A 23,442-nucleotide genomic window follows, 5' to 3' on the forward strand; every position below is an offset into this window, starting at 1 on the left:
TTTTCCCCCTTAATTGCCGTTTTTATTTATCTCAGTTAATGAAAATGTTTTCTCAATTTTAGTTTTTCTTATTTTGTTAGTTTTAGTTCACTTTAACAACCTTTGAATAATTAAATAAACAAACAAGGAAATCAAACTCTAAACAACTGTCACACACACTTAGCAGTAAACAAGAATTTATTTTAAAAGTGCACAAACAGCAGATGCAAACCAATAAAAAATAAATATTGTACAGTATCAGTGACCCTTTTGTTCCTTTTTGAAAAGTAGAACAGTTGTACCACATGCTAACAGTGGAGGAGAGTGTAGAGTGAAACACAGATTACTATATCTCAGAATAAAAATTATTTTGTTGAAAAAGTGCTATGCAAAGAGTGCAAATATTTTAAAAATATATATGTTAGGTTAGGGTTTTGACCGAGCAATAAGGGGCGCCACAGTGCCCCACTGCATAGGCGATTTAGGCCGAACAGGTGCGGAGATCGTCGGCTCTTTTTCGGATCGCTTGCAAGATGTCCTTCAGCTTGGCGTCAAGTCCTTCAAGCTTGGCAGACTTCTGGATGATCTCGTCCTGCAGTCCTCTCAGGGTGTCTGCTTTTCCTGGAGAGTGGATGAGAAAACCAGCGTCCATCAGAAAACACAGAGAAAACCAGCGTCCATCAGACAACACAGAGAAAACCAGCGTCCATCAGAAAACACAGAGAAAACCAGCGTCCATCAGAAAACACAGAGAAAACCAGCGTCCATCAGAAAACACAGAGAAAACCAGCATCCATCAGAAAACACAGAGAAAACCAGCGTCCATCAGAAAACACAGAGAAAACCAGCGTCCATCAGAAAACACAGAGAAAACCAGCGTCCATCAGAAAACACAGAGAAAACCAGCGTCCATCAGAAAACACAGAGAAAACCAGCGTCCATCAGAAAACACAGAGAAAACCAGCGTCCATCAGAAAACACAGAGAAAACCAGCGTCCATCAGAAAACACAGAGAAAACCAGCATCCATCAGAAAACACTCCAAGTGTCTCAGAAGCCATCTTACATCCAGCTCCCCCCTGAAAACTATTAACAAACTGTCTGTCATTAAGTAATTGAATTTTCTATTTCCTATTCATGACATTATGATGGAAAAATAGCACAGGAAAAACAAACAAAAAAAAGAGCAAAAACATTTGGACCGTCAATCAGCGTCTAAAACAAGCGTGAAACTGACAACCAAAAGCATCCAACGGTTGAATTCAATGGGGGAAAAAAAAGGTCAAAAGTTTGTCATGATTTAAGACAATATATCGATAAAGCAGCATCCCTGCGTTACCTTCGAGAGCGTCCGTCATATTGAGTGTGGTGTTAGTCAGAGTTTTAGCTTTCTCCTTCAGCTTCTCCACTCTCTCTGCCAGAGGAGACGTCTCTCCAGGAGCTCCAGGGCTCACCTGGCCTTTAAGACGATCGAGCTGCTCCTCCAAACTCTTTAGAATCTGAAAGCACACACACAGCCACCAGCGTGAGTATATGCACATATATACAGTACATACGCAGAACACTTAGCTTCGTTTAGCCTCGTGTTAGCGGCTCTTCAGTTTTAACAGAACATTATGCTGCTGAGACTCAAACGCCCTGAACACACTTGATTTCCTCTTGATTTGCAGCTCTATGTAACTATATATTGACAGCATCAGAATCTAGAATCAATATGTCTAATGTTTACTTGGTCTATGTTTTGTCTCTCGGACCACACTTGTACTTACACTCCCAGTTACCTTCCTGTGGCAAAACGTAGCATGCAATAAAAAATAGACAGAATTATATTGGTATGTTTTATAGTAGGAATTGTACGTTAGCTTTGTGTAACTCCAATCTTTATGGATTTGGTGCCACTGTTCTGCCTTGTGAGCTGCCAGCTGTTCTCAGCTACTCAAAAAAACGACTAATTCTGTTAAAGGGGAGTCTTTTCTTTCCACTGTTACCACCTGCTTGCTCAGGAGAAAAATAATAGCCAGTTGTTGTTTCTTAGATAACTTTTTGCCAATTAGCATTAGATTAGCAACTGACTTTGGTTTTTCTATAATCTGATTAGGACGGAGTTGAACTCTGAGCAGCTGGATCTGGAGATGACTATCCTGCCTGACTAGTTTGGGATGAATTGGACTGACATGAAAGACATCTGGACAAAAACATCAGATTTTTATTTTATTTTTATTTTATTTTATTTTTTTGGCTTTTTAAGTCCTTGTTAGCGATTAAATATGAACAGCAAATGTATTCATATACACTCTCTTGGGGAGGAAATCTACTTTTTAAAGGAGTAGCATGGACAGAACGATGAGGAAGAAGTAGCCTTAGCCACTTAAGAAACAAGGCGTCCTGCAGGGGACGCTGTTTTCCCCGTAGAGTCCTAACGCCAGATGCAAAAGAACTCTGGTAACGTCATTTTTATTTCCAGGTTTAGAAACCTGTTTGTGGATGGTTCACTTTTTTCATTCTCTTTATGAGACAAAAGAAACGCAGCAGAGCTAAGGAAACAAGGAGGACTAGAACAGTCACACCAGGACAGTCACACGGGAATAACCGGCTTTGGTCAACACACGCAGATTCTCAGTTTGAAGTTGTGTCGTCCAGATCTCACCGGTTGAGCTGCAGCTGCCTCCTCCTCAGCCTTTCCTGCAGTCTGCAGAGTTTCAGGAGCCTTCCGCTTTGCGTCCTCCAGCAGCTTCTTCAGCTCCTCCAGCTGGTCCTTCATCGGTGTCGTCAGTGCCTCTGTGTCGGTCAGCGCCTTCTCTGCTGGCTTCAGCGTGTCTTCCACCTTCATCCGCGACAGAGGGGTCAGCAAATCTCGGCAGGTTCCATTGACTTTGTTGAAATAACCGGGTTATTGAGAAACGCCAGAGCACTTCCTACCTGTGTCAGGTCGTCACGGACACTTTTGATGAGGTCCAAGCTGCCCTGCAGCTTTTCTTCCAAGTCAGAGAGGGAGTCGTTCCCTGCGTCCAACCCTTTCAGGAGTTTGTCCAAATCGTCCTTGGTTCCCAGCGCCTTGACCCTGTTAATGTGTCGCACAAACAGATTTTCTCTCATTCACACATTCATGACGTGTTGATTTGGATTGAGTTACAATGTCCTCTTCTGTCTGTGCAACTCTAGGGAATTTGGTTAGATCCAACCAGTTTCTGGATTCAGAGGTAAGGATTTATTTACATGCATTTTTTATTTTATTTTTTTTACTCTGCATTTGTCAACAATCTGACCAACGACTGATCTGGGCACACGAACTGTAGTTGCGTTATTGGTAAGACTGTGGCAATTAAAAAAATAAAGAAATGAATCGCGTTGTAAATGAAAACAAGCACAATAATTTGCTTGATTGATTTTCTCTCTTTCTACCAAAGACCGGATGAGCTAGCCTCTTTTTAAAAAGAGCAGTTTTGTTTCTGGAGACGTTCGGTTAAGTTTTAGTTGTTGCTTCCCTCCCCACCCCCCGATATTTAAAATGTCTCCCGGTCCCAGTGTTAACTTTTCGTCCTGACCTGGCCGCATCCGCCTCCTGCAGCAGCTTCCTGGCTGTGTCCAGCTGGGGCTTGGCCTCCTTCAGAACGTTCTCGGTGTTCGGCAGACTTGCAGCCAGATTTTTCAGCTCCTCCAGCTTCTTCTCCAAGGCAGGCAGGCTGACCGGCAGGTTGGCGTTCAGAATCCACTCGCTTATCTCCTGAACCTGGGTGAGGTTGGAAGATGGATCTGGACGCACAGAAAAGTTGAAACGTTTGAGTGAATCTCTACCTTGCGACGCTAATCACAGCAGTCACTGCGACCCGGAATGATTTGTACCCGTCAGAAAGTCCTTGAGGTCTTGAATTATGTTGCGCGTCTCCTGCAGGTCGTCCTCCAGCCGGTCTCTGGCCGTCTTAGTCTTGCCCGACAAGTCTTTCACTACTTGCCTCACCTCGTCTGATTTTTCCTGCGCGTTCTGAAGCTGCAGAGAAAAGAGCAACAAAATAAATTGAAGAGAAAATCTAAAAAAAAAAAATAAAACCCAACAAAAAAAAAAGAATCTGCAAATCAATGAACAATGAAAATCTGCGGTGATGAGGACAGAGTGCGAACCATCTCTGCAGCCTCGGTGATCTTGAGACTGAGGTTGGCCAGACGGTCCTTCACGTCCGTAACGTCGGCGTCGGCCCGTTTGCTTATAGGCAGCGCGCCAACGCACTGCGCCCCGTTCTGGCAGAGCGGGCTTCCCTCCGGTGGACACAGAGCGTCCCCCTCACACCGCAGAGGGGTGCAGGGCTCGGACCGAGCACTGCCACACACCTGGAGAGAGGAACGTCACAAATCTGGTATGACGCACGTCCGATTGGAGGTAGGGCTGCAGCCAACTGTTATTTCACTAATCGATTATTCTATCGATTATTCTGACGATCGATCGATTAATCGGACGAAAGACATTGGTCCATTTTCCAGATTTTTCCCTTTTTTTTAACACAAATTTAAAAGTACATCAAACGATCCGAATGCAAACAACAATTAATTCCCTTTTCAAACAAGAATTGTTTTCCTGTTTCTAACCGCTGCAGCTGGTGGTTATTTTACTAATCGATTGTTCTGACGATTAATCGGATAAAGAATATTGGCACATTTTCCAGATGTTTTTTTTTTCATTTTTTTTAATACAACATTAAAAATACATTAAAAGACCCAAGTTTAAACAATAATTAATTCCTTTTTGAAACAAGATTTTTTTCTTTGCTACCTAAAATGCAGGAGGTTACTCTCGTTTGATCGGCCATGACGGTTACCTGCTTAGCAACAGGAGTGAGGTCTGGCTGGGAGGCCATGTTGTTTTTCAGCTGGCTCAGGTCTCTGATGTTGTTTGGCTGCACCCGATTCTGAACGCCCTCGGCCTCCTCTCGGATGTCTCTCGCCTCCTTTATCGTGTTCTCAGTCGAATTCACTTTCTTAGCCGCATCTGTCGACTCATCGTACGCTTTCTTGATGACATCAAGACCTTCTGTGTACAAAAGTTGGAAAACGGGTTGAGAATTTGTCCCAACACCGGCAAAGTAAAACTTTTTTTTTTTTTTAATACGATATCCTCTTCCGGTTGCTGTCATTAAAACTAAAACACCAAGGTTGAGCCGACCTGCATCGTCGGGGTCGGTGACGGTCCCCGTGGAATCTTTCTTGGCTTCATATATTAAAGAGATGCTATCCAGCAGAGCCTGCAGTTTATCCAGCTCCGCTTCCAAACCAGGATCTCTGACTGGAGGAGGAAGATTGTCGTCGACCTTTTCCAAGTCGCCCCTGAAACAAAACAGAAAATGATCCATTAGTGGAAGGAAAAGATTTTGAACCGAAACTCATATACAGAGCTGTGAGAGAGTATTTGTCCTCTTAAAGGTTTCTCCTACTTTTCCTTTTTGGTCACACAGGAATGTTTAACATTGTTAAACAAAATGTTCATATCAGACCTGACTAAATAGGTAAGAGCAGTTTTCTAACATTTATTCATTTATTGAGACCTAAAGTTATCTAAACCAACCAAGTTATCTGAACCAACTAGTTCAGTCAGTTTAGTGCTGCTCAGACGATGTCCTTTTTCTGAAGGACCGTGTTAGGCCAAAGAGTTTGGGAATGTGTTTCTATTATAAAGTTATTAATGTTGGCTTTAAAATGCCGTCGTGCCCCGTCTATTTCTTATTGTTGGACCTTGAACAATAACCGTTGATCAATGCAAGTGAGACCTGCTAATGTTTGCTTTCACATCTCTTAGCGCACTTCCTGTTGTAAAATGTTCCATACAACTATATATTGTTTTTAGTTTTCCCAAGTCTGGCAGTAACCTGCCTGCCACGTTTTTTCACTTATCATTCCGATACGACATAAAGTATTTACTGGTATCAATCCGACACAGAAAAAAAAAAGCGCTGAATTGACTGAAAAGGTTTCTTCTTGTTTATTTTTTTAAAGAAGAACAGATGTGAATGTACAAAATGACACATTTTTTGATGACTCTGCACGAGTAAAGCACACTTAAACACACCAACAGCTTCACAAGCTCGGTCAGACATTCAGCTTTCATTTGTTCAGCCAGTGCAGTTAGGAGTAGAACAGCCAATGGGAGATAAACAACAAAGAAACTGAAACCGACTAAAACAATACGCTGACTATCTGGGTCAGAAGTGAAGAAATAAACTGCAACAAACCTTCTTTTAAATGGTTCAGAAAGTGAAATTAGGAATTAGGAATAAAGCATGATGTCACTCAGAGCACAAAGCATAGAATTAGACTGAATAGATTAGCCCTTATGGATTGGGTACATTGTCATCGTACCAAATCTAGAATTCATTTTTAATATCGGGAAGATACAGATATTAATATCAGATTGGTACATCTCTAAGTTCCTCCCCTCGCCCTACATAATTGGAACATATAATCAACACGTTATTTCAGCTGCTCCTCACCTCAGTTTGTTGAGCAGGAACAGAGCATCATCCAGCTGTGTGACAGTCTTGGGCGGTCGGGATACGGACTCCCTGATCCGGCCGAGGCCGGCCTCAAGCTCCCGAAAGCGTGGCCCGAAGCTCCCGAGATCCCCACCGCCTCCGGGAAGAGACGGCAGCCTGAAGGACAGCTTGTCCAGAGCGAGGCTGACGTTCCTTCGCTGGGAGTCCAGAGTGAAGAAGCAGTTCGGACAAAGTTCACAGGCAGGGAACGAGTCACAGTACCCGCGACTGCAGGAGTCGCAGCGGGGCCCGGTGGCACCTGGTCGGCACAAACACTCTCCCGTTTTCCTGTTGCACACTTCCGGAAGGGTTCCCGCTCTGTCACACGGACAAGCTGCGGACAGAAACACGCACACAAGGTTTTGATTGGAAGCAAATTAAGATGAACTATCAGAAAAGAAAGCAGGTGACTCACGTCGGCAGCCAGACAGAGGGGTCCCGTATGAGCCGTCTGCGCACTGACTGCATGTCCTTCCTCCAAAGTCTCGTCTGCACCGACACTGACCTGTCCGCTGCAACCAAACACACTCACAGTGTGAAACCTTCCGGCTCAGGAAATGTTCCGAGAACCGCTGAACGTCTGCTACTGACTGGACAATTTCTTTGATTCGTTCATGAATGTTAAAGCACCGTGTAAATGACACATTATCTAAAATGTAGATATTTCTTCCTTTATCAGCAAAGACTTTTCCGTCACTTTTCACATCCTGCACGCTCATTTTGGGGGGCAAGCCAAGTCCAGCCCCTCACCTGACAACCTAAATGGAGCTCAACCCACTTCAGTCTTCTCTAACCTCACAAAGACAGATTCTTTTAAAAACGGGTTTTTGTTGTGCTGAATTATTGTGCTTCTTTTTCCGGGTCAAAGATGGACGGTTGTACCGCTGTGCGTCTGCTTGCAGCCATTTTCACGTGTCTGAGATCTGTGATGGAAAATACTGTAGGATAACTGTAAACACTACAGCGCTGCTGACAACACTACTGTAAACACTGAGTTAGGACGGTGCATTCCTCCATGAGCTCAAAACAGGAAAAACCCATCGAGTGAAATCTGAGAAAAATTTTGTGTATTAAATGTGACGAACATGTTTCGATTCGCCCACGGACCCATTCCAGCTCAAGGGACCATAAGAGTGGACCTTTGAACGTTGTCAGTGGGGGACAAGCACTGATGCATTTAGAGGGCAGAGAACAGTTTATTTCACTTCAAAAACTCAAACCGAGTCTGGAAAAAAGTGAAAGCTTGATAAATGCCTCCGTCTGAATACTGCAGTCTAGAACCAACATTTGTCTGTTAATAGTCATTTTGTGGAATAAACTCTTGTGTGGATATTGTTGCCTTAGGGAGAAAGAAACGTGTGTTTCCAAAAGCGTTTCGACACAGGTCAGACAGAGTTTACACCCCGGGGCTGTGTTGAAGTGCCGGACCTGCACGGGTCTTCTTACCTGGTCACAGGTGTCACTGGTTGACCCGGTCGGGTCACAGCCACACGGTTCGCAGACATCTGACTGGGGCGGCTTCCAGTAGCCTTTCGAACACACGTCGCAGGTCAGGCCGTGGAAGTGGGGGCGACAGGGGCACTGTCCGGTCACAGGGTCACACAGGGTCGACAGGGAGCCGACCGGAGAACAGGAACATTCTGCAGAGAGGGAGAAACCGGCGTTGGGCAGAGAGCCGGCTGACCGCCAACGCGTCACCACCGGACAAAACCGCTCGACAAAGAAACGAGGGCTGAGGGGAGGGACAGAGGGAGACCTGCTGCTCTGGGACGGACATTTAAAAACATGTCCAAGCCACGATCAGGGCCTGTCCAAGCCTTTTTGGGGCCCTAAGCAGCTTCTTTTTTTTTTTTGTGGAAAATGTCAACACCAGATGATTTATCACTCCTAAGCTACTCTATGTGTGTAACACACCTACTATCATTAGTATAACTTCTAATTAGCATAAATTATACCTTTTTTATTATGACTATTGAGTTTAGTATTGGAGGAGTAAAAACAACAAAAAAATTATTTGGATTCTGAAATGCAGATGAATGGTTGAGTTTCTGTTCAGGTGTGTATAATTATGAGTTTCTTTATGAGTGGCTTTATTTCTTCTAAAGCTTTGAAACTTCACAAGATGGAAAGATTAAACTATAAGATTTTAGTTTTTCTCAACATAATAAAAAGCATGACATGCAGCTTCCTTCCTTCGTTCTGCTTCTCTGCACGTCGGATGACTCACTTTTGCAGCCCATCGGGTCGGACGAGCTCAGGCTGTGGAAACCTTTTCTGCAGCGGTCGCAGTGAGGGCCCTCCACATTAGCTTTGCACGGACAGGAGCCGGCGCTGTCTTCACACTGGCCCCCGTTCACCGTCCCCTCCGCACTGCAGGCACAGCCTGGAGCCAACAGAACCCGGATTGTCTCAAACACGGCTTTGTCTTTTAACACGCTGCACTGGGATTTTTTGATTGCATTTTTTTTTTTAATCGGCCTCTTCACTTACGTATGCACGCATCGGGACGATCCATCCGGCTCCGGGGGTTTGGCTGGTAGCCCCGGGCACACCGGTCACACTTGGGCCCTGTGGTGTGGTGCATGCAGCCCTCACACACTCCGCCGCTCCTCCGCCCACTGGCCTCATACACTGCTGGGTCGAAGTGACAGCGCTGGGCGTGGTTGTTGCAGTCACAGCCTGAGGACAGGACAAAGATGGACAGAACTATGGTTAGTAAAGGTTAGTAAGGGTGTGACGCGTATTTCTTTGAAATAGTAACCCTGTTAGGAAAACTTTTATTAAGGTTTGCCAACAGCGTCTTTTACTAAAGGTGTCTCTTTGGCGTAGAAAAGGTCATGAAGTCAAGTACAGCTGGTCTAGTCTGATCTATTCTACGTCAGGAGTTCTCTAACTTTCCACACCAAAGACCCCTAACAGCATTAGCCTCTGGTGGGGACCTCCTTTATAAACAAACAACATATGCAAAAAAACAACATTTTTTTCACTATTATTCACACTTCCATATTTATTGGATTTAGCATAAGTGCTGCGTTATAACTTCTGATTTTAAGGCGTCCAGCAGCAGTGTCCGCCACCAGCTGGACACTTCCGACCGTCTTTTTCTTGACAGAAAATTCTCCATTTGCTGCAGACTCACTTTATAAATGTCGCTGGTAGCCAATCAGAGACGAGCACAGCCAATAACATTTCACACATTATTTGTAACTTTACTCAGATTCTATAATAATGATAATAGAAATAGCTAATTAAATTTGATGCCAACTATGATTTAAAAATAACCTTTTCTTTTTGTATCATTTTTTTGCCCTCCTCATCATCACTCCAGCTTTCTACACCGTCTTTGGCGCCCTCTGGCGGCCACCACTTTAATAAACACTTTTCTAGACTGTAACTAGAAACGCATAACAGTTTTGACATTTCAGCTGTAGTTAAAGTGACTCTGAAAAATGTTCCTAACAGAACTCCACAGCGTTGTTTGACAGCTGACGACGTGGGAGTCTTATGTAAAGAAAATGTTGGTTCTCGCTATATATTTAAGTTTTCCTCTAGCACTTAAGTTTATTTGTCACAACTTTGACCGAGGTGGGCAGAAACTCCAGAAACAATTTTCAGACGGTGTGTAAAGATACGTGAGGAACTTTACGTTGGCAGGTGTGTGTGTTCCCTTCCTCTGCGGGTCTCCAAGGCAGATCGTTGTAGAAGTCGGCGCAGCGCTCGCAGTTCTCGCCGGCGGTGTTATGTCTGCAGTCACACACATGATTCACCTGCCGAGATAACGCAGATAAAACACCTGGAGTTCAACCGTTCACTCTTCACTCATTGGTTCGGACAAGAACAAAACGTACATGTCCTTCTCTGCGATAAGCTGTTGTGTACAAAACCTAGAGCTACACTCTAAAAGGCAAGGTCTGTAGAATAGAAGATCGTTTATTGATCCCCAAGGAGAAATTGCTTATTAGCTGACAAGCTACTCCATCCAAGGCGTTAATCATTAATAATGTAAATGTAACCATATACAATAACAATTTATAAAAACAAATATGTATGGACGACTAAGTGTGATGTAAAGAAAGAAAGATTTAACATTTAAGTTACTCAGAGTTGGGCGTTGCAAAAGGCTGATGCCTACAGGCAGAAATGATTTTCTGTGGCGCTCAGGAGCGTCAAGTTGAGAATCGGAAAGACATATGCACTGTAAAACATTTCAAGGTGGTTTAGCTTGAAAATGAAAGTCCACCTGCTGCCTTAAAAACGCGATTTAAGTCAACAAGAAAATTCTTTTGGTTTTAACTCAGAAATTGAACTTCATTATTAAGTTGACTTAACAACAAGAGACACGTTGCCTAAACCAGTGTTTCCCAACCCTGGTCCTCAAGGCCCACTGTCCTACATGTTTTAGAGGTTTCCCTGCTTTAATGTGTCTGATTCATCTGATTGCAGTTCAACAAACGCCTGTTAATCAGTCATCAATTGAAATCAGCTGGACTGAAGCAAGGAAATACCTTAAACATGCAGGGCAGTGAGCCTTGAGGACAAGGGTTGGGAAACGAATGGTGAGTTTTAAATTAATGCTGCAATTTAAACCAAATAATTATTTTACAATATGTGAGGAAAAAAAAAAAAACTGCCCTCACCTTGTTAAAGAGCTCACATTTCTATGAGGGGCCGTTTAGGACAAAAACTATGTTTTGTCTTTCACACACTACTAAAGACTCAAACACACACACACACACGCACACACACACAAAATACTAAAATTATGCATATACACTATTACATCATCACACATGCATACAATTTTTCTTTCTCACACACATACATAAAAGACTAAGTTTGCACATATAAACTAATAAAATATTGCACGTCCATGCATTTTTTTCCTCTCGCACACACACAAGACTAAAATTGCACATATGCACTACTAAAACATCACACACACACAAAGCATACAGATGTACTATTCAGAATGAGAGGTGGAAAATGTGATTGTGTGTGAACTCACACTAGGCTGAATGAATGAATGAATGAATGAATGAATGAATGAATGAAAGAATGAATGAATGGGGATAAGACTTGTATTTGTCTGAGTGAAAGACATTCTTTGTATGTGTGAGAGAGACTTTTGTATCCACGTGTGATATGTTAGTGGTGTATATGTGCAATTTTAATATTTTGTGAGTGTGTAGGAGTCTTTGGTAGCGTGTGAGAGACAAAACATAGTTTTTGTCCTAAACGGCCCCTCATACATTTCTCTGTTATTTCCACTCACATTATCAAGTTAAAAAATAACTTTTTAACTTGATAATGTACTTATTTTACGTTAGAATATTTACATTTTCAAATTGCAAGAACAAAATGTCTGATCTGATAATAAATTTGATTAAACATCACAATGAATTTTGCTCTAGAACATTTAGTGTGAACAGGACCAGGAGTTATATTGAAATAAACATTTCAACACACAAGAGTCAGATCAGTGTAACACACTTCCATCTCTGTAACACAGGATACAAAAAAAAACATGCTGCTAAGCATTCTGGGAAATGCTTAGGAAAATCTGGGAAATGCCCACTCCTGTCTTTTCTTTGTTTTTTCTTTCAGTTTTTTTAAGTGCTAACCTAAAATCTCTCATTTAGCTCTTGGAGGTTCGACAAAATGAATAAAAAGTTAACACAACTTCCTGTTGTAAGTTGATCTTTCACAAACTCACACATTTAGGATAAAAATCTAAAACTCACTAAATTTGTTTGACTTAAAGGGTAGAAGACAGACACAACTAAAGGTGGCTCAAATGTTTGACAGTGTGATGATAAATTCATATTACAATATCAATACCATGCTTATGAAGCACACACACGACACTGAAGCAGAGCAACGACTTGCTTTTCGCTGCTACCTGAATGGTGTCGGTACCGGGGTAGTTGTACTCCTGCGCCTGGCAGCGGTCGGCATGTCCGTGGCACATGCAGGTTCCCATCACTCTCATCTCCTTCAGGGCAAAAAACTTGCTGAAGGATCTGCCCGGGAAGTGGGGCACGTCGCCCAGTTCCGTCAGGGTCACCCGCAGGCCGGTCAGACCGGCCTTATCTGGGGGCAGAAGAGTCAGTCAGCAGGCCGCACACACATCAGCCGGGGCGGGGGGAGGCTTAATGGCAGCACGACTCGCTCACACACACACACGCACGCACACCCACACACACACCCACCCACGCCCACACACACCCCCACACACACACACACACACACACACACACCTTCAATCTTCTGGCTGTTGGAAACTGGAGCAAAAAGGTACGGACGCAACGGGCTGAACTCAATCTGGGGATGACAAGGAGGATTAGTTTGATGCTCATGAGGCGTCTTGAACACAGAGACGCCGTTCTGCTGAAGAGTGCCAGCATTCTTAGCCTGAAATGAATATATGAAGAAATTCTAGCATTGTGCCGATCCCTCCATGCTGGAGTACCTCTGTTACACTGATCCTGAAGTTTTGCAGACTTCAACATTGCTTTGGGTGAGACGTTGCATGTTTGGGCAGTTATGCCCTCTGGTTCAGGATGCTGTGCAGCTGGAAGGATTTTTGCTCTTGCTTTTTTGTTCATTTTTTAAAAAAAACTTTCGGACAGTCGGTAGCAGCTGATGAGCTTCTCAAAAGCTAAAAGTAATACCTGAACTGTGTTGTGGAAAAAAACTATTTTACCAAGCACCGTCACTCAAGCACTGATTGAGTAAAATCACTCAATCAGGTGTATTAAAATATAATGCAAAACACAGAGAGAATGTAGGACAATCAGTAATGAAGCAGGTCTGGGTGAAAAGCTCTGCCAGGTAGAGACAGGATTCAAAACAGTCTGGTTCTGATGCAGCTGCAGAAAACAACTTCCAACCTTGTACATGCAACCCAAATAGTTCTTTTGGTGAGAGTTCACAAGCATTTCATATAACATGATCAGCAGATGTTAACTTGTCGTAATTTTCCACCACAACTACGAGCCCCAATATTCTTGATGGAGAACAGGACCAAAAAGAAGGCAAGAGTCATATCCCGGGCTCCACAGCTCCAGAGTAGCAAATTACTGTGGAATTTTGTCTCTGCTGCCCAACATTTGAGCCATTAGCGTGTCAGGGCGGTCATGAGGCTGTCTGACAGCAACAGTCTTCAGTCAGAGGTCTCTTGATTCTTTTCAAGACTGACCTCTACTGGAGATTGTTCCTGCCGGCAGCGTCACCATCCACAACGACTCTTCGACGACACTCGGATGATCTGAGTTATGACAACCGTTTGAGAGTAGATTATGTAAGACGGCATGAGACAGCTTGTCCTTACCGTTTCCTCCTGGAATGGGTCAGCATGGGGTCGCAGTGTGTGGCAGTATGTCTGCTCCAGACTGATGGGGCTGTTGGTTTGGATCCCAGGGAAAGCTTCCTCGCAGTTTTTGGCCAAGTAGAGTGCGGGCTGCCATGTCCGTCCATTGTCCAGAGTTCTCTCTATGAGCAGGGCTTTGGGACGAGGACCCTGCAGGGAAACAAGTCAAAGCTTCCTCTGTCCACATATTGAAACAAAACAAAAGAAAAGAAACAGCTTGTGTCTTTTGTTTAGGAAACTTCAGGGTGGATCTTCGTACCTTGAAGCTGAGCATCAGGTTGTCGAGCTGGAACAGATTGTTGAGGTCAAACTGAAGGATGACTGGATCTACGCCTATGGGAAGAAGACAAGGCCTTCGTGTTCTTCATGAAAAATGGTTTTATGAACGGGAGCACTGAGTATTTCCACAGCTCCAGTGATCAGTAGGGAGTACGATCTCAGGCTGTTTCTCTTATTTTTTTTTACCTTTACTGGACTGCCACCACCGGTTTGGCCCAGAAGTCGTGAGGACGTCTTGCACTGTGTGGGCCAGCTGACCGTTTGGGTTCCTAGAGTCACAAGGGCAGCATTTCATTCTCCACTGTGAAAAAAACAAAAAAACAAAACAAATAAATGCTTCTGCTGGGTCCACTGACTGACACGGTGGGGCCTCTGGTTTCTCATAGCGTAGAGAGACGTCATCAATCAAGAGCAACACAAACGGATCAACTCTGAGCCATCTTGGCGATATCACCTGTATATTGTGATATGCAGAGTCAAAAAGTGTGTCCCTCTATTTGACTCAGAGGGACACACTGCAGATGATGTTTCAAGTTTTAATTAAATTGCAGTTAAAGGCTTTTGGGTTCATGCTGTTCATGATCAATGACATTTTGTTCAATGGACGACATCTAGAACCAGAGTGCTGCCACCAGGGTCAGAGAGGCTAATCTGGAAAACGTCCAAGAGTTTCCTGTGGACCAGCTAGGTTTATACACACAGACTGGTGTAAATTCAAGCCATTTACCGCTTTCAAACACACGAGGCAACCACACTTGCTCTAGCAACTTGTACAGACAACGATCACTGCAGTGTCAGATACTGCAGTAGCATTTAGCTACGCTATGCCTCCCTCAGTCAGCACATAGAGCCATATCATCTAGACCTGGTTTGTTGTTGTTTTATTCATTAATCTTTCAGAAAGATGTTGTTTTTTATTTTGTTTTGTTTTGTTTTTTGGATTCCTTACAATCCACCGTTGATGTCAGGTCACACAAATGCTGTGAAGAGATGTATAATTTTCTAATACATTATTAGTGAAGAAATATTATAATTTTCTAATACATTATTTGTTAGATTTGAACCGAAGCAAATGCAGGAGAGAGCCGACCTTTCAGAATTAGAGCTTCATGTTTAAAATATAACGCAGAAGAAATAAGAACTGGTCGAACTGGGCCCAGGATTGTCATCCTTCTTAACATGAGGATGCACTGTTTGTCCAGCAGGTGGCAGTGTATGAACTGGAGTCCAATAAAGTGGCTCTGAATAACTGCCTATCATACTGACACATATGCATATAGAGGTTAAATGTGTGTCTCTAAATGCTATATTTTAGATTTATTGCTACTTTGCAGTAGGTTTTAAAATAAAACCAAAAACTTTTTTTTTCTAAAAATTCTTGCGGATTTACATAACATCTACATAATAAAAGAGTCAATGAATTATTTATTTTTTTTCCCATCATTATCACAGACAAGTTATCGTGCTCAGTCTCACGTACGGTGTTCCTTTTTAAAGATAATTTAAAAAAACCAGACGGTGATCTTATCCCAGGTGATAAAAGCCATTCCATTCCAAACACTCCGAGTTGCACAGATGTCACTTTCGCCGCCTCAGTTGCCTCTAGAGCAGAACTGGGACTTTAGGCTTGACTTTGAACTGCATGCAGGTGAGAAGTGATTCAACGTGGAACCTTTTCTGCTGAGATTTGTGTAAATACACGGTGTTTACGATGACTTTGTGCCAGATGTTTGTGCAGAATAAATGTGCCTTTTGGCCTACATTCAGGGTGCAAAGTCCACAGTGGAATCCGAGATCATTTGAGTTACAGAATATAAATAAAAAGAGGTGAGGTGACTTTTTTCTTCTTTCTTTTTTTTTTGACTGAAATTGTGATTTTAACTGAAGGGCATCATAACAAATTTAACAAGTAAAGATGCTAAATATAAACTGATTCAACCAAAATTTTGGATCAATTGTGCATGTTTGGTCGCTACTCTGACGCTATTATCAAAACTTACTTTAAAAGACTGGCAAAATCTCTATTTTTCTTTATATGATCAACATTACTTTCAATTTAAAATATATGTTACATAATGCTCCGAAGCTTTTGCAGAAAAATTATTGCAATGATTGTGTTGACAAATTGTGTTCATTATTTCTTGAGCTGCATCTGGAAAAACAAAACAAAACTTAATGACATAAGATTAGCAAACGTATGCCAGTAAATGCAAGATTGTTTCTCTGGTCTAAAAAAACAAAACAAAACAAAACAAAGCAACAAATCATACACCTGCACACGCCTCTGCACACACGTGAGCATGTGTCAGTTATTTATAGGTAACTGTTTATTTACACACGTTTTTGCTATGAAAGCAAAACCCAAGTATGAATTATTCTCTGTTATCACCCATAAAAACATTCAGTCTATGTACACATTTCAATTTAGCCTACATGTTTAACAACAAATAACAACTGCACTGCATTTGTTGTATTGTAAGTTTACCCCTGATTTTCTTTCTTTATCTGATTTTTTTTTCCTCATTATAATTGGATGTTTGGTTTGATGTGCTTTTCTTTTGTGTCCTGTGAAGCACTTTGCGGTTTTTATCCGTGAAAGGTGCTGCACAAATAAAATGTTACTTACTTACGACTCCAAGCAACGTCAGACGGCGCACACTTCAGAACGGACTAGTTCTCTAAAACAATTTAAATGTTTGAATAGCTACGGATTTTCCTCTTTGCAAATTTATTTCAAATTTTTCAAACCAAAATCACTTTGATTGTTTTTATCATCGTGGTTCAGGAAGTTAAGCGGTTAACCAGCGTTTTTGTTGTTGTTTTTTTTTTTTACTGTAAAATGTAATAGGCAGTTATAGTGGCAGAATCTCTACAAAAATAACAAAAGGGGATATTTACTCTTTATAATAATTGACCCAAAAATCTGGATGTGCAAAAATTAAAAACATGCTCAACAGCAGAGGACCACAGATGGACCCCTGAGGAATCCCACAAGTGAAAGGAGTTGCAGTTGAAACGATTATTTCACTTACAAGACGGGAAAATATCTTGTTATAAGCAAATTTATCTGCCAGTGGAACTAGAACTTTTTCATCAATATTAAGGAATTATTGACTTAAAACAAGCTCCTATATATTGCTGAAAATTTACTTGTAAGTCAGTTTAGTCTTATTTAATGTGTAACAAGATATTTACACTAGAATTTAGACTGAAAATACTTGGTAATATTTAGTGTTTTTGCAGTGTAATCAAAAGCTAGAAAACAAAAGACCTCATTCCGTCTAGTTTGAGGAGAAATCGAAGTTGCAAAACTATTTGCTGGAGTCTTGCACACTGCGTGCCCTCTGCTCTGGACACCAACCCTTATTTCAAAACCATCAGTCCTTGGATGCAGCTCTGGATTGATTCTGCTGAGCCAGCAGACGGGCCCAGCGTGTGACTATGCAGTTTCATCACGATTCTGTGGCACAAAAATCAGACAGCTTCACAAACTGTGGGCAGGTAATGTGGCTAAAACCACGTCCTCATCTCTGTCCACCGTGACCTCTGCCTGAAATGAACTCTGCAGGGGGAAAACCCTGAGCACTGCTAGCTACTCAAACAGCATTTTCTCATGAAGAACTGCTCAGATTTTATTTTATTTTTTTTCTTCTGCTTCCTACTCTTTACTGTAAACTCCAGATGTCTGTGCCAAGATTTCTGTGCTAAGACGTCGTGGCAGAGAAAAACTTGGGGGGGGAAAGGAACGGTGAAGACGACGGCTCCTGGAGCGCCTGGTTACCTGGAATGGGGTGCAGTAGATCTCTGAGTCAGTGAGGCCGCAGGTGGAGGAGGCCCGGAGCTGGTGAGACCGGCCCAGCAGCAGGTCTGTGCTCGGAGGGTAACATGCTCCCAGAGAGCAGTCGTTCTGGGCTGCAGCCACCGCCGCCGCCGCCGCTGTCAAGAAACAGGCAGAACAATCAGGAATTCCTTAGAACATTAACTAGGACGTGTGGATTCACTTTTTTTTAAACATCATATTTATTGAGTTTTTCCACATATGGAACAGTGAACGCCCCTCACACCCCATCCACAAGCAACACCCAGGATATAAAATAAAACTAATCAAGACTCAGCCAGGAAAGGATAACTAAAAAATAACAGCATTGGTAATAATAATAATAATAATAATAATAATAATAATAATAGGCACATTAAAATAAAGGAATAAAAAGTACCTATATAAGTAAATACAGGTATAAGCATACATATAAATAAAATAAAGTTTTAATTAATCCAGCTCTATAGTGCCTGGATAAAGTATCACTCTCTTGTTAATAAATATTAGTTATATGAATTAATATTAATATTATTAGGTGCTGTTCTTTTATTTTGATCCACACTAATCATTCGTGTCAGCATGGTTACTTTCCAAAAATTGCATGAAGGTGTCCCATACATATATATATATATTTTAAATTTACTGGTCTTTCCTCAAACCATGCATGCTCATTTCTCCAAAACAAAGCAGGAAGTGACTTCATGTGTCCACACTGCAGCTGTACGACTGTTATGGGTTCACGTTACTGTTCCCTCACAGCTGCTGTATGCATAATTGTCTCATGGGGAAAATGTCTTGTTATAAGAGAAATAATCTGTCAATAGGAACTAGTACTTTTTAAAAATATCAATAATACGGAACTATTGACTGAAAACAAGCTTTTATATCTCGCTACAAAGTTACTTATGAGCTACAGTAGTTTTGTCTTATTTCAAGTGTACTGAGATGTTTGGACGAGAAGCCAGATCCAAACGACTAAGAAAAATTTTGACAAAGTCATTTTGTGTTTTTGCGGCGGCACCTGCCAGGAGCCCACCACACAGAGGTGCAGACAGGGACAACCGACTGACAAAATCTGAGAGTAAACCCCCCCAAAGGTCACGTGTGACACCGTAAAACCGTCAGCAGCCATATCATTACCACCACCTCAGTACACTAGCTACAGACAGAGGCAGTAGGATGAGCCCCAGGGGGTCCGCCACCCCAACCCACCCCTCCGTTCAGGGTGGATAGGAGGCGTCTACCAGGAACCCACAGGTCTATACCTGTCCCACCATGCCAAACAGATGAGCCAGTCTGCAGCAGCGACTTGCTTTTATAGAAACAATTCTTCAAAATCTATTTATTTTATTCAATCAGAGCATCATAAATTTCTAGTATTAACTTCTTTTTTTTTGCCACCTGAGCAACAGGCACAAATTACCTTAAGAAGCTAAAACTGTTCAATAACGATCGACTAGGACAATTCCTAACTCCAACAAAGTTACAACACAACCACTTTCACGTCGTCTCTAAGTTGAGCTTTACATGGCGTCAGCTCGGACGCGTCACACTTGATGCTTCGTTTAAACTTTGTTGTGGAAGCTAAAGTATTGAGGTGCATCAAGGGTAAATAAAAAGGAAAAAACAAAAAGAAAGCAGCAACCAAAGAGCCCTCACCAGTCAGAAGCAAAAGGATCCTCATTCTGGATTCCTGTGGCAGAGGAAAGCCGAGCATCAGCAAACGTGAAAAGGCTCGGTAAACTCTGGCTGCTGGGGAATCGGGTGAAGGGCCCCTGGAAATCGGATCCGTTAAAGGTTAGATTCTGTCCGTGTTAAAGAACCCGCTGCTGACCGACTGCTGTTTTATACACCGGCTCACCTGGACGGGTGATACAGCGTGTGTCAGAGTCCCAACCTTCACAACCACTCCCTTCATCGTGAACCAACACACACACACACACGCACACACACACCTACACGCATACATAGAGACACAGGCAGAAAAATAAAAAAAAAACTCACTTAGAAGAACCAAAACATGTCTGAACTGGGCTTCACACTTCACTGTTAGTAACTGTGAGCAAAAAGAACCTCGCCCAACATACCTGAGGAAAGAACAAACACTAAACATTCCCTTAGATGTCTTTGTTTTTTATCAGCTTCTAATAAGACATTGCTTCAGGGATTCATCTTGATATCTAAACTTCTTCTTAACTTTCACACTGATCCACAACTTTAAGGTTTTTTGTTTTGTTTTTTTTGCTCAAAAAAATCCAAACACTTGTAAAGATTCTTTTAGATAAGATTCTACTGACTTCTTTTCACATGCAAACAAGCATCTACCCAAATGCCGTCACGTAAGCAACAGATGTTCAGTCATATCTGTACTGAATTTAAAGTGAAATAAATCTGCTTGTTGCTCAATTACTGTAGATTCTGTCTCCAAAAAATGTTGCTGAGAGCAGACGGGCCGACACAGATGTTGGTTTTAGATTAAACCTTTTGCTCTGACGCGTCTATTCACACCTAACGCTTCACATGATCAGAATTTAGCAGAAAAGGTAGAGAACGAATGACTGGGATTCTTTTTTTGCTCGGTGGAAAAATAAAAATTCCTTTAGCGACCAGCATGCCTGAACAACATCCAGTGATCATAACCAGATTGTGTCAGAATATCGATCTGCAATGTTTTGAGTTGCTTTGATGAATTTGATCTTCTTTTTTTTTATATATATATATAACAGTATTACAAAACAAATGCTGCAATTGTACTGTGACACTTTGTCACAGTACAAAATGTGACACAGCACTGTTTAGTCCGTTTCATTCTGTCATGAGAGGACAAAGTTTAGTGAAAACGAAGCACCGTTTCACAGACATGTCAGTTTCGCTGCAGGCGACGTTTCCTCATCCAGTCAGGCTGTCAGGTTGTGCGTTAGCGCTGACGGTCGTCACCCAGGCAAAGAAAAGCCGTAGCTCCGGGGCACGGGTTTTCCTCCCTCTGCAGACACACTGACTAAGGCAAAGTACAGGGTGTGACTCCTGACTCAACATGGACACACGCACGCAGTGTGTTTTTCTATCTGCATAAGGATTTTTACAATGACTTCCATTCACTGTTCATTCATTTCTGTAGCCTAACCATTAGCAGCACATGCCTCACTAATCCTAACCTAAACTCAATCCATACCTTAGTCCCAAACCTCAGCCATAACCACAAAGCAGCACTTCTTCTAATCTCCCCCGTGTTCACGGGGCAAACGAGGTGAGAAACGCTAAAAACACACAGACAAACACACACCTTCAGACAGGAGCTGGCATGCCTTCAACCTACACCGGCTCTGATTCATGTCTGGTTCTTCATCTCTGAACAGTTGCAGTAAACGCAGACCTGTGGCCGTTTTTGAATTACTGAAATCTTTGATTTCAGATTTTCCTCTTTCCGCTACTCAGCTGGTTCCACCAAGCCGAGCCTTCCTTATGTAACGTCGCTTCAACGCCTACAGCTCCGATCCAAACAAACTCTCGCTGCAGTGGTTAAGACGCCACTAAAGACACAAGAAACATCTAGCAGCGCCTCATTTAAAGGGAGGGTGAAAATCATTTTGAGGTGAACTGCAAACAGGCCACTGTGTAAATGTTCTAAGAAATAGTGAAAAAAAAATAAAATAAAATACTGCAAAGTAAGAATACTTTAAAAAATATTATGCTGATTTGGTGGCTGTTGTCAAAAATCCCACAGAATGAGTGTCAAAAAGTTGATTTGCAATAAATATCAAGAGGATATGCTGCTTCTGCAGAATTCACACAAATGCTGCAGTGCAGATTACATTTTGGTATACCATATAATATTTGGTTGCACTTCAATTGAACAGAAGAAATTCCTATAAAATGCAGCTGTGATAAAGTTGAACTTAGAGAGGTAAAAAGACCTTTTGTTGTCCTGGAACTACTAGTTATAATAAAATAATAAAATATATTTATACAGTACAGACCAAAAGTTTGGACACACCTTTTAATTCAATGAGTTTCCTTTATTTTCATGACTATTGACATTGTAGATTCACACTGAAGGCATCAAAACTATGAATAACACATGTGGAAATATGCACTAAACAAAAAAGTGTAAAACAACTAAAAATAGCCCTTATATTCTAGTTTCTTCAAAGTAGCAACCTTTTGCTGTGATCACTGCTTTGCACACACTCTGCATTTTCTTGATGAGCTTCAAGAGGTAGTCACCTGAAATGGTTTTCACTTCATAGGTGTGCCCTGTCAGGTTAATAAGTGGGATTTCTTGCCTTATAAATAGTCATGAAAATAAAGAAAACCCATTGAATTAGAAGGTGTGTCCAAACTTTTGGTCTGTACTGTATATATTTTTGTAATTAATGAAGCACTTCAGCAGAAATATGATCAACTGGTTGCTGTAATCCTAAATTATATTGAGATCTCTTTTGTATGTGTACACACAGCTTAAAACTTAAAACAGGATCCTGTACATTAGAGTTGAATTCAAACATTAAAATATGTCGTTAAAGGACAACTGAGGAAATTTTGAAGCTTCAGTAAATTCGGTCATTTCAATTTAAGAAAAATATACACAAAATGAGAACTGACGGTAAATGTTTGACTGTGATGAAATTTTGACCGACTCCAAATTCTGATGGCGTCCAACGTTTGTTTGTGTCTGTTTCATGTCGGCGTGAATGTTTGTTTGTATGTTTTGTGTTTGATAAATGTTGTTTAGTAGACTAAAAAAATTAGTAACTGATTCAGAAATGTAAGTTCTTAAAGGAATATTGCATGAGACGATTTGAGATCTTCGTTAATTTTCAAGATGGTAATTTTTATTTTTTTTTGATACTTTGACCACTAAAACTATAGTTTACTCTGCATTAATCCTAACAAGGAGGAAGTCTGAGACTGACACTTCCTGGTTCCTCCCACCTACTGGATTTGTTTCCGCCTTTAGTTTCCAATAAACGCTCAACGTCATCACCCCTCCATTTGAGTTTCACAGAGAGTTTAGGAGGAGAGAAACAACCTCACCGCGCTTACCAGAATGAATAGACATTTATAAAATAATCAAGCAGACTAAAACATGAAGTTTTTATTGCTAGTACTTAAATATTGAAGGTTAATAAAACAGTTTAGGTGCTTTTTGAAGGTTTTCTTTAGTTTGTAGAATAAGAAAAGAATTTATCTCTAGAAATTAATGTTCGGAATGACATATAACACCGTTAAGGTCACCAATGCAAAACTTTTTAACTATTTGGATTAAACAAATGAACTAAATGTCTTAATATAATATGCAACGTCAGGCTGTAACATCAAAATTCAAATGTGAATAAAATGAAAAGTGAGGGAGTAAATAGTTTTTGTTTACTTAAAACAAAAATGCCTGTTTCACAAAGTATATTTCTCTCCTTTCTTTTCATCCTTAAGTATGCACTCAAAAAGAGAAAATCAACTTCAGAAATAACTTGTTTTTGC

The 23,442-nt window shown here is 41.5% G+C and overlaps 1 protein-coding gene across 3 annotated transcripts; it reads right to left on the reverse strand.

Annotated features, from left to right (window-relative positions):
• Positions 1-159: 159 nt before the first annotated feature.
• Positions 160-19,859, reverse strand: lamb3 (laminin subunit beta 3). 3 transcript variants are annotated; one of them, XM_032550057.1, is made up of 22 exons: positions 19,624-19,859; positions 17,926-18,080; positions 14,331-14,445; positions 14,125-14,198; positions 13,827-14,015; positions 12,754-12,817; positions 12,396-12,586; positions 10,143-10,263; positions 8,987-9,175; positions 8,724-8,879; positions 7,943-8,136; positions 6,912-7,008; positions 6,455-6,830; positions 5,134-5,294; positions 4,790-4,998; positions 4,098-4,304; positions 3,822-3,966; positions 3,524-3,731; positions 2,898-3,039; positions 2,626-2,802; positions 1,318-1,477; positions 160-600 (listed from the first exon to the last, which is right to left on the reverse strand). In XM_032550057.1, exons 1-22 carry the CDS (start codon positions 19,679-19,681, stop codon positions 461-463), a joined length of 3,528 nt encoding a protein of 1,175 aa, XP_032405948.1. In that variant the 5' UTR covers positions 19,682-19,859; the 3' UTR covers positions 160-460. The 3 variants fall into 3 exon arrangements, with proteins under 3 accessions (XP_032405948.1, XP_032405946.1, XP_032405947.1); XM_032550055.1 differs by having other exon boundaries at positions 4,790-5,001; XM_032550056.1 differs by having other exon boundaries at positions 4,790-5,001; positions 17,926-18,077; positions 19,624-19,858.
• Between the last annotated feature and the right edge of the window lie 3,583 nt (positions 19,860-23,442).

The sequence above is a fragment of the Xiphophorus hellerii genome, chromosome 20 (assembly GCF_003331165.1).
Source record: "Xiphophorus hellerii strain 12219 chromosome 20, Xiphophorus_hellerii-4.1, whole genome shotgun sequence".
NCBI classification, from domain to species: domain Eukaryota; kingdom Metazoa; phylum Chordata; class Actinopteri; order Cyprinodontiformes; family Poeciliidae; genus Xiphophorus; species Xiphophorus hellerii.

Bases quoted from the DNA above. Each gene is read 5' to 3' on its own strand.
- lamb3 (XM_032550055.1), bottom strand. From the start codon at position 19,681: ATGCTCGGCTTTCCTCTGCCACAGGAATCCAGAATGAGGATCCTTTTG. The intron at 6,831-6,911 runs GTGAGTCACCTG...TTCTGTCCGCAG, and splicing joins CCCTCTGTCTGGCTGCCGAC to CTTGTCCGTGTGACAGAGCG. The intron at 5,002-5,133 runs GTCGGCTCAACC...TTTTGTACACAG, and splicing joins CACCGACCCCGACGATGCAG to AAGGTCTTGATGTCATCAAG.